Genomic DNA, 17,760 nt, shown 5'->3' on the forward strand with positions numbered 1-17,760 from the left:
ATGAAAGGTTTACTCTGAGGTTTGACTCCTGATGATGTGCTAGGGTTTACTTATGCTGAGATTTTGGTTACTTTCACCAGTTGGTACAACTGCCTTATTTCCTTGTGATTCCTAAGACTTTGCTCATGCACCTATGTGAAATCACTTCAACGAATCTTAGAAATTACTTTTCCTAGGATCTTTTGGGAGTGATAGTAGATGTTCTCCATCTGCTGTGGCTGGTCAAGTAAAGCTTCTCTGAGCAAGTCTGCCAGAAAACACATTACTCTGTGGAGAGGTGAGAGCAGAGAAGTCTGTGTTTATGTTGAGATATCTGCCTCCTCCATTCTAATCCATTTTTTCATGGTTCAAAGACTCCAAGGATATGGAAATACTGTGAACACATCCCTGCTGTATTTATGGAGATTGGAACAGCTCTACTAGTAAAAACTCTTCCCTTTCATTTCCTTTCCTTTCTCTTTGATTCAAAATACTCAGTCACCTTTAGGCAGAGGAACTCTTCAGAAAGAATGGAAGACCTGAGTTCAGGTCTCTGCTCCTGCATTGATGTTTGAAACATAGGCCTGTTGTATCCCAGATATTCAGTGACTGCAGGGGATTATACCTGAAGTATAATTTTCTCAATCGGTCTTCCCTAAGCAAGGAAAAGCTTTGTGTGCCTAACTGTTGGATGAGGTTTGTAGCTGCAAACTGCTGACAGAGATATTTCATTACCTTTGAGAGTCCTCTGTACTTTCTGTCGGACAGCTTCAGCTTATTAGTATCTGCAAATACCATTCCTGTGTGCCTGGCAGGCACTGCACAAGCAGAACAGTTCTCTAAAAAGGTCCCAGTGGGATAATAGTACATCCTTACTTCTGACTGTATATATATGTTTGTTTATGTGCAAATATATTTGCATTTTGTGGTGACTTGCCAACAAACTCACCAAAGCACAAAATGGTTTTAGATGTCAGATGATTTCCGTGTAATGTTGACTTTAAAAAGAATTTAGGCAGTATCTCTTACACAATAGCATCTACCCCTGAATATCATGATAAATACAATTGTTTTTAGAAGTGAGGTACGGAACTCTCAGTTGTATGCATGTTTACTGGGGCTTTTAGTCCTGCTGAGTTCTAATAAAATAGCAGACTCAGCCTGAAACAGAAGCACTTTTAAGACTGGAGCCATAGGAACAGAAATGAATACCTGTTTCGGAAAGTTAGGCTGTAACCCTCTTCACTGCTCCAGAGGCAAGTATTCCTCTCACATGCAGTCATCCATGGTTTGTCATTAAAAACGCAACAGTGGTTCCAGTTATTTTTTGATAAACCATCTGTGTCTTTGCTAGCCTGTCATTTCACTCGTCAGTAAAGCAGGGCCCCCTTGAGAAGCCACTGTCTATGAGTTATTCCTGTGTCACATTCTTGTAAATACTGTGTGCACCTATTGATTTTGGTCTGCAAGCACACCTGTGATTAGTGTGTGGGAGGAGCATGACTCAGACCTAGTCATTCCAGTGACAATTCTTCTTTAACCACCCCAAATTAGTCTTCACTGGTAAATGTCATCTTTGTCTCCGACCTCATTGGTTTAGTCAACTAAATTCCAAACTTCATTATTCTTATTTGTGTTATGAACAGTATTAAGTCTTTGTAACTATTTACAGATACCAGAAAAGGGGAGGTTTTGGACCACTTTGTCTTTAGGTTTGTTTGGGAGGTGCTTGAAAACCCTGTGTAGAATATAGTCACATAACTTGTTTGTACTTGTTGCACCCAGAAGTAGAAGTTGTGCATGTGTATGAAGGGATTGGCAGGTTGATGATGAGACCTTGCAGTCTGGCTGTGGTTATTGAAGTAACAACATCCCAGGGTGGCTTACCAAGGTTTTGTTGCATCAAAAGCTTCAGACTGAGCTGCAGAGAGGCAAAGCACACAAGTGCAGCATAGTCCAGTTAAGTGCAATAGCTTTAGGGGCTTAATTTCACAGTAGAGGAGATATGAGCTGAGAATTAGTTGTTGTCCTTATGTCCAGTATCCATTAATCCTGTCAGGTGCAGCCATGCCCTTAGCTCTTGCTGGCTGGTCTGTCACCTGAACAGACCTGGCAGCTCCTGGGTGAATAGCACAGCCTCTCTGGTATCTGGTCATTGCAGAGGTCACTGCTGGTTTCACAGTGTGACTGCTTAGAGCAAAGTCAGCTTGAAGGGCCTGCTGAGTGTAAACCAGGTGAGCTACGGAAGACACAGGCTTCCAGTTACCCACTTTCAGTTGTTTGCAGGGTTTTGTTTAACTAGGTTTTGGTTTGGGGACAATACAGTTAATCCAAAGAAATGTCTTCTCTCTGGAGTCTGTGAGACAAGGGATATGCAATTTTTCCATCAGCTGTCTGGTTGAGGCCAGCACTCTACCACCCACCTCTGGTTCTCTTCACAATGGAGCCATAGTACCTCCATCCCACTCTGCTTTTATGTTGGGGTAATTTATAGGCATTAAAATTTAACTTTTTAATTTGTTCTCAGAGAAGAGAAAGCCTAAAATAAGACTGTGCTGTACTGCTACATAGATGGCAGAAGCTGTCTCTGACTTGTAAGTCGTTGGATGAAAGTGGTCGAAGAGAAATGCAGTCTTGGTGTTTCTCTGAACTGTGTCCTTAACTTTCATCACAGGCAGACATGCCCACACCTTGCAGTAGTATTTAAAACACAGCTGAGTAGAGGTTTTAAGCCTAATGAGAAGTGAGATCACTGCAGTCTCGGGGGAAGCCTTGGGTCCTTCCTCCTTGTAGTCTCACTGGTGGTTTCAGATCTGAACATGATAAGGAAGGAATGCAGCCAGTTATGAATTTCTCACATGGGTGCTCTGGTGGGAGGAGAGAGAAGCCACCTGAATCCAATTATCATTTGGAATAAAGAATTACTCTGAATACCATACTCAAACGTAAGATACCTTAATTAAATGAGGTTGGAGCAATGACCGAAAGGAATCAGACAGGAGAACTTTACTTGAACTTTGCTTGAACAACAAGAATTCTTTTTCTTGCTTGAACAAGAGTTTAGCCATTAAACTCTTGTGTTGCATCAGTGATGGGGGCAAGTTGTGTCCAGAAATCAGTACGTGTAAGTGCTGGATGGTGGTTTTGGTGTGCAAAATTCAGATTGAGTCCTGACCTCTCAAAAGCCACGGATAGGTTATTGCAAAATAGTTGCCAGCAGGAACAGGCTGGAGCCAGCAGTGCAAAGCCCAGCTGAATGTGTAGCAGTAATGTAGGGAAAGGACCAAAAATTTGGATAACAGATGATCTCCATGAGTGTCCCTTTGATTTCCCTCCTGCAAGGCCTCGTAGGAAGGATCATACAAGTCACAGAGGAAATAGTGTGAACAGAGGAATGCTAACAAGCTACATATGTAAGCAGCTTCACATGAAAAGAACTTTTCCTAATTGTGGCTTTTGGTTTTTGTTTTTGTTCTTTTGTTGGTGTAGTTCTATTTCAGTAATAAATTTTAAAATGAGGAGAGTTGATGTTTAATTGGGGCAAACCATTTGAGCTAAGTTGAGCGTAGATAAAACAGCTTTGAAAGCAAAAGCTATCATATTGGTGCAAATGAGTAAAAATCTAGAAGCAGTATCTGGAGATTTAATTTTAACCAAGTAATTGAAAATGGCCATGCATTACCCTATATAAACTGTAGAAGAAAAATTATGCCCTTAAATGGCTCAGTCGTCATTTAAATGGTGATCTGTTCATTAGTGATGGGAAATGAAATGGAAATCCATTTCAATTTTCTAGACAATTTAAATTTTATTGTCCATAAAATTCTACAAAACAGTAAAAGAGTGTCCTTTCTCACAAATTGCAGAGGATTTAATCAGTTTTGGCATTTTACTAATTCTCATCGCGGTAAAACCTGCTAGTGAATGCATTGAGCTGAGTTCATCCTGTGTTGGTACCACTGGGGAGTCTGCCCTGGTATGTTTGGAATAGAGATCGTTTTTCCAGCTGTTATCTGTTTGTACACGTAGTTTCCTCTTGGTAATGAAATTGGCACATCAGCCAAGGTCTTGATGATGCTCCATGTTTTGAAGATGTGTGCTTCAGTGTTGCTCTAGACTAATCCCTTATGACATTCCTGAAGATGTTGTGATAAATATGCTGCTCTTTACAGGAACTATAGTTGCTGTAAATTGGTACATTCTCTTGCCGTTTGTTTTAGCTTATCAGAGATAAACCTATCTTGTGGGGAATAAAATTTGGAGAGGTGACTAGGAAGTTCCATTTTCTGTGAGATTTCTTTCAAGAATCTTCCTTTTTCTCTAGTCTTACCTTTGATTTATCACGCTGGCATTTCCCATTTCAAGTCTTGCCTGTTGATCTTGCTGTCCCATGTTGTTATATTTTGACTGAAATAAATTTATTGTGCAAGGATTTTCCTGTAGACTTGTTGACTAAACTATACTAGTTCTTGGACAGTCCTCTTCCTGTCAAGGGTTAAGGACCTAATTTCAATTAATGATTAGGTATTACTGTGTTTGGAGTTACTCATAGCTTTTTGTCAGGTTTAAGAATTTACCTGTAAGTTGAGGCACAACATACATCTTCCTGTCTGGTTTATGATGCACTTTTAGATGTAAAACACTGCTATTGGGACTTGCCAGTTGGTGGAATGCTGGGCCTTGCAGAGAAATGGATGCCTTCAGGTAATTTAAGTAAGAAGAGCCAGGTGAACTCATTGGTCTGCAGGTGCTGTTTATAGAATAAGAGTGTGCAACCCTGTTTCTCTGAAAGTGAGAGATGCTCTTGGTTAGGGATTTCAAAGTCTGTCAGCTTGAAGTCTCACTGTACCCAGGATGCTCTTTAATTCCTTTCAGCATTATGCTTCTGTTGTCTTCTGTTGGTCTCTCTTTACAGCAGAAAGGTAGTGTATGACCAGATTCTTACTCCTTAATTTTGCCACCAAGAACACATCTAAATCCTCACAGGCTACTTTTTACTTGTTGTGCATCTGATTACTTTAGTAATCTGCTTTTCTGCAAGCATATTGGCTGCAATGGAGGCTGTGGCTGCCATTAAATCCCCCTCTGGTGACTGTTGGCACCTTTCAGGGTAAACACAATATTAAGCTCTAGCTGTCAAAACAAATGAGTGATGAGTTTCGTGAACCAGGATTCTTGCCATTTTACTTGTTTGGACACTTCTCAGTTTGTCAAAATCCAGATTTTACAGCGTTAATTAGTGGGACTGTGTTAATTTAGTCAGGTGCTGCTGTACAGAAGTAGGAGCCTTGGCCAGGGAGGTAATAGCCACCACTCTTCCTTTGTAAGGATTGGCAGGAGGCTTCCTCCTCTCTTTTTTTTCATAAGCAGGCTCTTGGATCCAAGATGCAGCCTTTCACAGAGAGCAGGATGGTGTTGGCCCTTCACTGTCAGTTTGGAGAGAGCTGTTTATGTTGAAGAGCTTTCTAACAGGACTGATGCTGAAGTTTGCTCTATTGGCTTGTCCTCTAGCTCTGATTGCTACTCTGATCAGTTTTGCTCTGTGTGTTTTTCCACACTGTTTATCGTATGGCCAAAAAAAGGCAAAAGCAAAACCTATTACAGAGTTGTGCTGTGCATGATGCTTGTGAGCCAAAACACCTGTAATTGCTCCTATCAGCTGTGTGGGTGCTTCCAGATCAAAATAAAAAATAAATAAATAAAGGCTTTGAGGCATCCTAAAGGATGCTGGATTTCAGCATCTTTAGAAAGTTTGGTAGTTTACCAGCACTTGCCTCTGTTCTTCCATATTAAGTCTTAAACTGGCAAAATGTAAGTCATTGCAAATCAATGAGGTAACAGGAGGTGATATGGCTGTGCTGCTGTAGTAGCAGGCTGCTTCTATTTTGTAGAGTTAGGAAAGGGTGTGGGGAGAGAAGCAGTGGGAGCTGCTTGTGGTGTTTGTTCCATTGCTGTTCTTAACTTCCCTTTCTGTAGACAGCCTATTTTAAGGTGCACAGATGTTTCTACTACTCTAGTCCTTCGTAGTTGCTTAAGTGGCTTCTTAGAGCAGCTGTTCCCTTGTTTATGTCTCTGACGTGCGTTTCACTGCAGTTCTTGGTTTTTTTGGTGATGGGAAGATGAAAAAATGTGCCAATGGTCTCTTGCTCAGCCTTTATCAATTTCATCCTCACTGGTGTCCTACCCTTCTGCAGGGGAGACATTTCCATTGTAGCCAGAGCCCACTTCTGGGCTTCTGTTGTCCTTCTCTGTCCTGGTTTTGCTGCCAGCAGACTGATTTCACCAGATGTGATGATGAGAGTGAGATTTGCAGTAGAATTTAACTAAGAGTTTAATAAAATTTGCCTGTGGTCTCTCATCTTTCATACTAGAAGTCAAGTGCTTGCGCCACACGGTTTGATGTGCATGTCCCTCATGGCCTGCTCAGGCTTTCTGCTTTGCTCTTCGCCATTAAATTGATTTTCAGACTTGCTCAGTAGTGTGCCGGCTCTCTGATCTTTGCCATTGCTACTGCCTTGCTTTGGAGGTGCAAATTAGAAGCTGGTGGAATGAAAGAGGGAGGTGGAGCAGTGTATTGTTTCAGTCCAGGAGAACAGAGAGCTGTGGGAAGAGCAGGATTTAACAGTTACTGGACAGCATGGGGGAGAGCTCCTCTGGGAATTTAATTTCACTTAAAAAAATGTCATTTTCCCAGGTTGTGAAATTCAGGAAGTTATGTACCTGCTAAGATTAGCAATTGTAATTTTTTTTTTCTAACAGGTGAAAATGTTCTGGATATATATTGTGGAAAATCATGAAGTGCAAAAAATTAATTGACCCATTAGATTTTGGCTAAGTTTTTTACATTTATTCTTTACTAGCTAAATGGAATTATGTCTTTATACATTGTGTTAGTTAAAAAAAAAAATAAAAAAGGTAGATAAAAGATTACAAATAGGAAACTTTATAATACACAAAGCTTCCTAAGAAGTAGCAAGTTAAGCAGCTCTGGATCTGTCTGTACTGTTCTAGAAGGTTGTGTAGATAATTGATAAGTACATCTCACTTTAGAAGCTTTGGTATCAGATTGCAAGACTACAAATAACAATTCTATCAAAACTAGGTCTGTAAACAATTCTTTAAGATACCTGTTCAGTTTGGTATTTACTTGCATATTGTATTTAATAGTTCAGTGTTTTTCTTTTAACTGCATGCTCTCTACCCATAAGTAGGCATAATTACCACTAATCAAGACTCCTAATCTCAAGCAATTATAAACTCTTACATTGTTCTAATTACACATTTGAAAATAATGTCATTTTCTCATGTAATTATGAGATGATCCATACAATTAATTATTGCTTTTCTTTTTATCTGATCAATGTTAATTTTGTGTGACCTCACAATGTGTTATCTGAAAAATGCCTTTGAGACATACAGTTTTTGTGGTTAATTTACAGTTGTGTTTCATATTTAGTAAGAAGTGATACAGTGCAACAGATCTTCAAGGCTGTGTTTCAGCTTTCTCTCAACTGAATAATTTGTTGTATACTAGGAACTTGTTGGTGAAACAGAAGTGCAATTATACATTTAAATCATCTACTATTTGCAAATGCAGGTGCTTGCTCTTTGAATAGTACTTAGGTTATTGCAGTATGTAAAAAGGGTTTATTTTGGTTTTCTAGTTAAGTGGAATTTACATACAGACAGACTTTCTCAATCAGCTTTCCAGACAGCAAAAATGAAGGTAGTTCATTTTCAGAAGGCACTGCAATTCTTGGGGGCAAGATATTAAGAGATTGTTCACTAGCTGATGTTGGTCTCACTTGTTGCTGTGTAGCTCTTCTGCACACATTGGATGAGTGCATTTTGAACAAACCATCATCAATCTGTTGATTCATCTCAGGAACCAAATGCAGCACTTACATCTGTAATTTGGGTAATTGTAAACCTCTCATTCTTACAGATAGAAATTCTTCCTCTTATAATTCTAAAATAAGACCCCAGATCACTTACTGTGGTAGCTGAGACCTACACTGGCTTGTATTTATTTCTCTATTCTTACTTGTTACATCACTAGAAGTAGCAGATGATTTGGTGACCTTTGCAACCTGTGTCTGACCTTCATGATTCACTTGTGGGTAATTTGCCACTGTAATTATTATGGTCCTATCTGTGATGTTATTTAAACCCTGGTTTAAATGGAGTATCACAGACCACAGTGTAAATGAGCAGCCACATTGTTGGGGACAAGATGTTTTTCTTTATTGTCAAAAAAGAATATTGATGTCAGAGGGTGAGGGCTATATAATTTCTGAGGGATCTGGAGAGGAAATGCTGGAGATTTTGCTCTATCATAAATGGCCTAACTTTCTTCCTTTAGTAGAATGTGTGTTTCTGAAATCTGTCTGGGGCTGCAGTCTACTGCGGTGGGTTCATTTCATTATTCCTTTGAAAGGAAGGAAAGGCACACAGCCAGCTACTTCTGTGCAGAAGAGTTCAAGGTCTAATATGCTAATGAATCTACCCAATATTGGGCTGCAAAAATCCTTGGCTTTAATGTGTCTTTAATAGTAATAAAGTGGTTGGCCAATGATAAATTAAGGATTGTAAATTTGGGAATTAAAAAAAAATTAATCTAGGCAGGAATAATTTTTCTTGCCGAGATAATTGTCATACTGGAACTGCAATTTGCAGTGGAAATTGCTTGCTTCATAATAATTAAAATATATGACCAAACTTCTGTTTTTTCTTTAAGCTTCATGTAGCTGGACATTGATGGGGAAGAGTGGGGACTCCATCTTACCTTTGCTGCCATGGAGCTGTACATGCCAAGACAGTGAACCCCCAGGTCTCACTTGAGAGACTTGTTTGCCAGAGAGCAAAGAGACTTGTATGGACACAAGTGCTGTTGTCAAGAAACCTACAGATAAAAATCTGCTTGCCACCCTCTCTTTAGTTGTCACTGGTTTCAGAGCTGTGCTGGCTGCCTTGTGCTGCTGCAGTCTCCTGTAGGGTCCTGTTTGTATTTGCATAACAGAGAGCAAAACAGTACTTACTTAGGGATAGGTAATGCTGTTCTAATACAAAAATACTCATGGATTAAGGAGCTGTTATGGTAAATCTGTTTTGTAAAGCATTTTATCATTCTTCATACTCATCAAACTGCCTGATATCGTTTTGTTCAGGCACAAGTTAAGGTTAAACAGGGAAAATAAATGTTTTTGGTCACTGTATTAATGCTCTCCACTTTTCTTTAAACTGAGTGTGCACATTTTTCTGCATATTTTTGTACCTGTTTGTACAGAGGAGTAGATGGAAAAAGAGACAGCTATTCTCTACAGAAGCTCATAAAAAGAAAAGTCATGCAGCATCAAGAAGGAATTCTGCAGAAAATCAGCAGTGTAAAGGCCTTGAGCAAACCTAAAGTTAAATTACATTTCATGATGATCAGGGCACAGACAGTCCCATAAGTTTGTTTTGCACAGTATCAAAGGTTTTTGTTGGCCACAGAACCCTAGAGCATCTTAGTTGGCTTAAGGATATCTGCCTATTACACTGACCTGAATCAATAGCTGCATTCTCAAAGGAAGGAGTGAGGTGAAGATTTTTTTTTTCTTTTTTAATAGCTGGTGGGGGAGTAAATAAACAGCAAAATAATAATTTGCCTTCAGTAAGGCAAAATATATTTTTTTTTATAAATATGGCTTCTCATTGATTTATCTCGAGTGGAAGAGATACGATACTCACAATTCAGTGCTTGTTTTGGGGGACAGGAAATGATTAAGAGGAAGAACTTACTCAGCAAGCCAGAGCACTTAACGGGTGGTTATCATCACATCTGCAGTCTGACTGTTCCTCTCCCTCTACAGCCAACCTGTCACGTATCACTGACCTGATTCACAACATAGGAAAGCTTCCCTTGGGGCTTCCTGTCTCTCCATTTCATTCAGGGATGGATTGGCTGGAAGAGCCGCAGCCCCAGCCTCTGCAAGCTATCAAACCTGGCTGCTGAGGCTGCCACCAGCCTGCTGTTCTGTCTTGGGCTTCAGCAGATGGATCTTCTCAAGCCCTGTGTGTTTTCATCTGCTTCTCTCCATGCTTGGAAACACTGCCTTTTTTTCTTCCTCGTGTTTATTCTTAAACCCATCCTGATGAACCAGCTGGCTTCACAACTGTGTTGTGTGAAGTCAGGAGGCCTGTGCAAAGGTCTGCCTCTGAGGGCTCTAGCTCTTCCCTCAGCCCTTGCTGTTCTTTTTCCTGAAGAATATAAAATGTAACGCGAGTTTTTATGTATTATTAAACTTATGTTTATAAATTACTGACCCATGGTAGCTGTTTATTACATATTCCATCTTCTGCTTTGATGCATTGTTGTTGTCACACCAAGGTGGGTAACGATGACTCAGCTTACCACTGGGATAATTCACTTAAAGCCTGGAAATGTGTCACTGATAGTATTTCAACACAGGTGCTATAAACCTGAGATGGGAAATTAAAGTATTTGCTGTCAAGGTATTTCTCTTAAAATTCTTCTGTCTTCTGTTGTGGTTTTGTAAGGTTTTGGGTACTGCTGAATTGTTTGATGGACAAACAGTCGTGTTTTAGGAGCTCTGTGATGCAGGACATGCTCTCACAAAAATAGGTGGTGGTCCTCAGTTTGTCGTGCTGAAGGTGACCTATAAAGTGCTTGAGCTCATCAGGCCTTCCTAATAAAGCACTGATATTTGCATGCATTTTTGTAACCTACCATTTCCAGTCTTTAAAGCCCAGTGGAACACAAAATAATCACCACATCTTAACATGTATTTTCTCTGTGCTTTTTCTTCTTTTTCACAGCCCTTCTGTATGCCACCATTTTTGGTAATGTGACAACCATATTTCAGCAAATGTATGCTAACACCAACAGATACCATGAAATGCTGAACAGTGTCCGGGACTTTTTAAAGCTCTACCAGGTCCCTAAAGGACTGAGTGAACGTGTGATGGATTACATTGTTTCCACCTGGTCAATGTCCAGAGGAATAGATACTGAAAAGGTAAGTAAATTAAACTGCAAGGAAAGAAGTCATATCCTGAAAGTAGTCCATTAAAATAAACAGGAGGTACTGTCTTAGTAAAGGAGACAAATATTCTTTAAATATTTTTAAGGGAAGCAGCAGCTTCCCTTAATTTTAAACTTTCAAATACAGTATTTCAGCTATTCTATCATATTGACATATGATAATGGTAAAAGTATGTATGTTTTGCTAGTGAAATGGCATGAAATAGTATAAAAATGGTAAAGAAAAAGCTCAGCTTGCAGTAAATGAAGGTGACAAGTAAATAACAAGTTCTGGATTGTAACACAATCCCACAGCTTTTCCAAGTGAGATTTTTTTTTTTGCAATATTTCTTGTGAGGTTGCTTGCAGCTCTGTGGGCCTGAAAACAAAGTAATTTTGTTGTTGTTGTTGTTGTTAGAGAATTTGAATGTAATATTCTGTGTGCAGGTTAAAAATATTAATGAAAACTGGAAGTATTTAATAATGTATTGCTTGAAATCTACCTTATGTAAGGCAGATGTTATCATTCAGATTCATTGAATTTAGAAATAAATTCCCATTGTGTCTTTTAAAATAGCAGATGGCCTTTCACCAGAACAAATGTACAAAAGGAACTCCTTGTCGTTTTCATATTAGTTGCCAGCTTTTGTAGAGATAGACAATTTTTCTTCTGCTTGTAAAGAAGTGTGATTTGTGAGGTGGATCATTCAGGAAATCATACCAATGCTCTGGTCACCAGCCTTCTGTTTGGCAGCTTAATTTAGTATTCTGAACTGTGGATGATGCAGTTAAAGAGCAAACAGTGTCATTTCTGTACAGCTGTTAAAGCATCGTTATGAAGGAGTAGAACAGATGTGGCCTTGCACTGAGCTGCCTGGAGACTGAGGGGCACACAGGGCACTGTTTGCTTTCCTAAATGGTCTTCAGCATATCTGCCATTTTTAGATCCCAGACATGATTCTGTAAGCACTGTCTGTCACACTAGCTTTCAGAAAGAAATGGTATTTTAGTGCTGGATAGCGCTGGTTAGAAGCTGTTCTGCATGTTTTCTCACAATCTGTCTTTGTGTGGGGTTGTGATTTGAAGTAGGTGCATTTGGTGAAGGTGGAGAGACATCTGAGGATACATAGTGTAATGAATGCTGTTTTTTTCATTCAGCCCCCATTACAAACTCTTGTCATCATTTTAAAAAAACAACAAGAAAAAAATGCTGTGTAAAACATATTTGTTTAGTTTTCTTTTTTAAAGCTTATCTTCAATGTACATTCTTGACTTCCTTTGATAAGGAGAGAAATGCTTTAAGGGTCTATTTTGAGACAGCAGATAAACCAAACCCAGCACAACAATACCCAGTGTAGCCTTTGAGAATTATCTTAACAAACAGGAGAAAAGTCTCCGATTGTCAGGACAGCAAAGAGCTTAATACGGTGCTGGTTTCAAACACTGGTGTGTTCATAGCTGAACTGCCACTGGCCGTGACTGCTAAACCAAGAGCTCAGCTTTCATCTGCACAGCAAAAGCTATGCTTGGCTGTGCCAATCCATAAACTCCCAGGTCTGAGCTCTGTAGTTTTGATGCCTGTGCATAATTTCTGGGATGTCATGAATAAAACATGTATTGCTCATGAGACAGAACAGTGGTAGTCGCTGTCCTCTGAAACAGCTTCCTGCAGATGGGGCAGAGACTTAAGTGTGAACTGAGCACAGAACTGGTCCTATCACTGTTTTGTAGGCCACAAATTTGTCAGTTCAGTGTTAACTGCAGATGTGCTAAGTTACAAGTCTGGAAGATGCCAGTACAATGAAATTTAACCAACAGCTACTGAAAGATTCTAAAATTGATCCATGAAGATATATTTCTTACCTCCTGGACAAATGAAAGTCTTCTCCCATTTATCTGTAACTCTCAAATGTCTTTAATCCCTTTAATTTTTGTGAAGTGAAACACAAAAGTTGGAGACAACTTCTTTAAATGGAGAGTGGAAGATTAGTTAACTTCCTCTAAGAAGTCTTTTTTTATCAAAAAAGTTTTTGGATAATAGCATCATTTTAAATATTCTCTTGTATATTTAGGGGTTTTTGCTATTATTTCTATTGCAACATTGTTGCTATATGATATTCAGGTTACTGAAAAGTGTGTGTGTAATTCCAGTAGTAAAATTTGGCAAGAATATGCCACCAGGGAATATTTTCATTGCCAGAGTAAATGAGATAATGGAAATGACAGATATGGCTGCTGCCTGTGTTCCCTGTTAAATGCTGGTCTTGTTGCCCCAGCCCATTTCTGTGAGCCTGGAAAACTGAGAACTGGCAGGTTTGGCAGCTCTGCTGTACAGGGCAGCCAAGAAAAATCATTCATGAGTGCCCTACACCTAAGCACTGTAGAAATACATCTCTTTTTAGAAGTAATATCTGTAATAAAATGTCTGTTTGGAGGTGGACCAAAGATGATGATATTGGTGGTGGAGTTATTTGTCTTTAGAGTACCAGGCATGATATCTGGAACCAGTGCCATGCACAGAATTATGAGTTTGGTTCTCTGCTCAGATCTTGCAGAGAGCCCCATTTCAAAGTGTAGACTTAGCAATAGTGCTTCCTGTGTTACCTTTGCTTTTCAGGAGTATTTGCAGTGAGGCAGTCTTCTCTTTCCACTTAGGAAAATGTGTGGGAGTAACTCTGAAGATCAACCAGAGTGTTCCTTAATTGGATAGAGTAGTTATTACTAAGAAAACAGTTAAAAAAAACCAAGAACAAGCAGACTGAGACTACTCAATGTTTTTCTCAAACAATAGGTCCTGGATGTGCTTCATCAAGGGTTTTGTGATCCCCAAACCCTGTTCATATTACTTCTTTCCACTTTTAATCTGTACACGCAACAGTGATTTTGTATTCTTTCCACTCGGCTGTCTGTATTATATTAAAACCCTTCAGAAATGGCCCTGGCTGGTACCCGCTGTGCTGAGCATCAGCTCGTGTTCTCTTAGGAGCACACATCATGAATTGCCGTGAGGAACATTGCATTTGGAAGATCAAAAAGCTGCCCAAAACAGCATCGTACCTTAAAATCCCTTTCCTGCATAAACAAAAAACTTGGTAGTGTCATTGAGGGGTAAATTTGAATACCTGCAGTTCTCAAAGTTATGAGTTAATTAAAGTTAAATTTGTTTTAGTCATTAAAGCATATAACTTGTGCAGGCTTTTCACGGAATCTGCCTATGAAAAAAGTGACCTACCCTCTAGAAGCAATTCTTCAGGAAGATTTTCTTCAATGCTTTCTGTACTGCTGTGCTCTAAGTTTTATTGTCTTAAAAACCTGAGGCCTTCTGGTGATTCAATATCCAGCAGAGCATGTTGCTGAGATGAAAACAGTGTTTTCCGTGAGGTGTTATAAAGTAGACTAAGTTAGTATTGTGGCTTATGTGGATAAATAATATAAAAATAAACATACACTCTGAGATTAGAAATTTTATAAGAAGGAGGAAAGTAGCTCTTAAACCTTACCTTAGTGGTAAACTAGCCATAGCAGGCAGGTAGAAGCCATTTGCAGGAACTGATTGCCTGATTTCCCTGCCAGGTTTTGCAGATTTGCCCTAAGGACATGAGAGCAGATATCTGTGTGCATCTGAACCGCAAGGTTTTCAAGGAGCACCCTGCCTTCAGGCTGGCCAGCGATGGGTGCCTCCGGGCGCTCGCCATGGAATTCCAGACAGTGCACTGTGCTCCAGGAGACCTGATCTACCACGCTGGGGAGAGCGTCGACAGCCTTTGCTTCGTGGTCTCGGGCTCCCTGGAAGTAATCCAGGATGATGAAGTCGTTGCTATATTAGGTGAGTTTCAGAGCTGGTAATATGCATAAATACAAATATGTGCAGGAATTTATAGCCTCTTCTAATCATTCTTTAAAAAAGCTTCAGTTAAGTTGGTTTTGCCACAGCCTGGAGAGGTTTAAAGTGCAACCATATAATATCCAGATTACTTCGACCTGTTTCATCTGGTCAATGGAAACTACTTTTAGCATGGGGTCCTGGTCATTCTTGGGATTTTCCCTCTCTTGACACATCCCTTTTAATTAGAAATTCCATTTAGAACTTCAGAAAACTTATTTTTGAAGTGCCTGGCTTCCCTGCCTCACTCACTCACCCCCCCCCCCCCCCCCCCATAATAATCTGCTTTCGCTGGATTTTTTCCAGTTCGATTTATTTAAGATGTCAGGTTGAAATAATATTTATCTATAATGTCAAAATAATTTAAAACATTTAGAGCCGATTTGTGTTAACTTGGAATGGCAGCTTTGGGTTGGAGGCATTGAAAAGAAACTGATAGGGGCGTGAACAGCATTCTGAGGCAGAGCTAACAGAAAGGAGTGGGATAATCCAATAGATGTAGATGAATCATGGGGTGGCTGGAGCATTGAGGAGGTGATACTTATCATTTGATTCTGTCAAGCCCTTTTGTGATAAGGTAAATTCTCATGGTGGCTTAATCCTGTAACTGTCACTCATAGCAGCCTGGAAAAAGAGAATAAATCATCTTGGTAATCCTACTTTTTTCTGAACACATATACTCAACTCTCCTAAGATGAATGTCTGCTGAAAAATGAGTGGGTTAATAAATATCCTGAGGTCATTTTTCTCTACTTTTGAACAGGATTGCATGTATAGCATAGGGTAAATTTAGAGTTGTGGGGAATCAAGTTGATAATACGTCGTGCCAAGCAAGAAGCTGGAAAGGTGAGAAGCTGGAGGATGACTGATTCCCTTTTGCTTTGGAATCACCCATGCTGCTCAGTGCTATATGGTATTTGTAACTTCTGCTTGTCTGTGCTGCACATCAAGAACTTGCTACCTTTTGCCATATTGAACCCTCATCAATTAACATGACAAATGCAGAACACAAACTAAGACCCCTCAGTTTGTGTGTCTTTATGGCATCACCTGGGTTCATCATGAGAAGAAAACTTCAAAACATCTTGCTGCTCTACTTGAGTATAGATAAAAATCACTGAGGTCAAATTTCTTTAAAATGTTCTTTAAAGATACCAATTTTCTCCTCATCTTTACTTGTAACTCCTGCATTTTATCATAACACTCGCTTTTGAAAACCCTCAGCCAAGATTGCTCAAGGAATCAGTGTTAAGGAAACCTAACTCCTAATCTCTGCTGCTGCAGAGTGATAGCTACAGATAAATGAGGCTGTTCCCTGGGTATCTGGATGAATTTTGTTGCTGCTCTTCTCCTGGGATGTAACTATTGATCCTCCTCCCTCCACAGCTTTTCATTTTCTTCTTTTTCTTTCTTCTTCCTTTTTTAATTTGGAGTCAGTTCCCTGTCTCTCACTAAAGTTGGTGAGTTTTATTCACATTCTCTTTGTGAATATTGTAAGAGGAGAGGAAAGTAAAATTAAGTGGCATCTGTTTGGGATTCTGTGAGATTTCATTTTGGATGTGCATCAATGTTTGTATTTCAGTTTCTGTACTAAGGAATCCCTTTCCTTCCACAAATGTGTGTACCTTCATCCCCCAGGCTGTAAAGACTTCTGCTGAAGGTTTCTCTATCCTGAAAAGAAATTATGTATTCAACTGAGTTTTTCACTATTCTAAATCAGTTGAACTTCTTTTTCCTTCAGCATTGTGCAATTTAATCACCACACAACTGAAGGATGTGCCAGGAGATGGGTCAGGTTTTCCTCTCTAACAACTTAGTACTCTCAGTTTTCTTTTCTGTAGAAAATAGTGCTTTGGGATGGGGTTTTTTGGTTGTTTTTGTTTTTAAATTTCATAGTTAGCTAAACTTGCCAAGTTCTTGATGAACCTATACCAGAAAAAACAAGGTACTACAAGGGGGGGAAAAAATGCATTGTACAAGACACATGATTTTTGCTGATTACTCAGCCAGGACAACCTATGCCATAAATTTTGTTTACCATTCCCAACCAAGCATAGCTATGAACATCAGGCATGTAACAGCAAATCATGTGAGGAATTCCACAGGGTAATTTTAGCTGACAGGTACGTTACAGAGACTGTAATCTTCTTTCAGGCTTTCTGAAAATGAAAACGAAAAAATAAGTGCACAAATTATGCAAGGTGAATTATTTGTTCAGCTCTGGCTGTCACGTAACAAAGCAGCCTTTGCAGCTTGCAATGTAGCCTGTATCTTCCTTACAATGGAGAAATGAATTGCAACTCTGAATCAGTCTGTGGGACTGCTGTGCAGCGCTACATAAACCAAAGGCAAAATGCACTTAGTCCTTAAAGGATCCAATTCATAGGAAACATTTTCAAGTTCTGAAATCATTTAACCTTGCAGACTGGTGTATAAGAGTTCATTGTGTACACTTGCATAATATCCTTCCAAATCAGTTCCATGTAATACCCCAGAGACAGGTATAGTCACAGTTCAGGCTTATGGTCTTAGAGCAAAGCACTGACTTTGATTGACTTGGATTAATGAGAGTACTGAGTTGGAAGAAATTGCACATAGGCCAGCAGTGAAAAAAGGTACATTTTTTGTGTATCCCCTAAGATTCCCTTTCCCATTAATATAAATTAAGACACAAACACAAAAAATATGCAATGTAAATAAAAAAACCCCAAACCTTTGTATGTTTTAATAAAAATTTAAAGAAATTGCTGCATTTTGCAGAAATTTATATGAAGTTTGATTTGTTGGGATGAAAGATACATATTTTGAATTCTATGCAAAATCTGTGCTAAAATACAGAAATTACTGATGTTCATGTGATTCAATCTTTGGATTT

General features: G+C 39.3%; 1 protein-coding gene across 3 annotated transcripts in view; it reads left to right on the forward strand.

Moving 5' to 3' along the window:
- The window catches only part of KCNH1 (potassium voltage-gated channel subfamily H member 1), a 173,886-nt gene that overhangs the window by 73,430 nt on the left and 82,696 nt on the right, over positions 1-17,760 (forward strand). For all 3 annotated transcript variants that reach the window (XM_005523359.2, XM_088052716.1, XM_088052715.1), the window contains 2 exons: positions 10,798-10,997; positions 14,576-14,828. In XM_005523359.2, the coding sequence (XP_005523416.1) occupies positions 10,798-10,997; positions 14,576-14,828 (453 nt within the window). The remainder of the gene's footprint in view (positions 1-10,797; positions 10,998-14,575; positions 14,829-17,760) is intronic.

The sequence above is a fragment of the Pseudopodoces humilis genome, chromosome 3 (genome assembly GCF_049639895.1).
Source record: "Pseudopodoces humilis isolate 2021_Gansu_Grassland_sample_001 chromosome 3, ASM4963989v1, whole genome shotgun sequence".
In the NCBI taxonomy this organism is placed as follows: Eukaryota; Metazoa; Chordata; class Aves; order Passeriformes; family Paridae; genus Pseudopodoces; species Pseudopodoces humilis.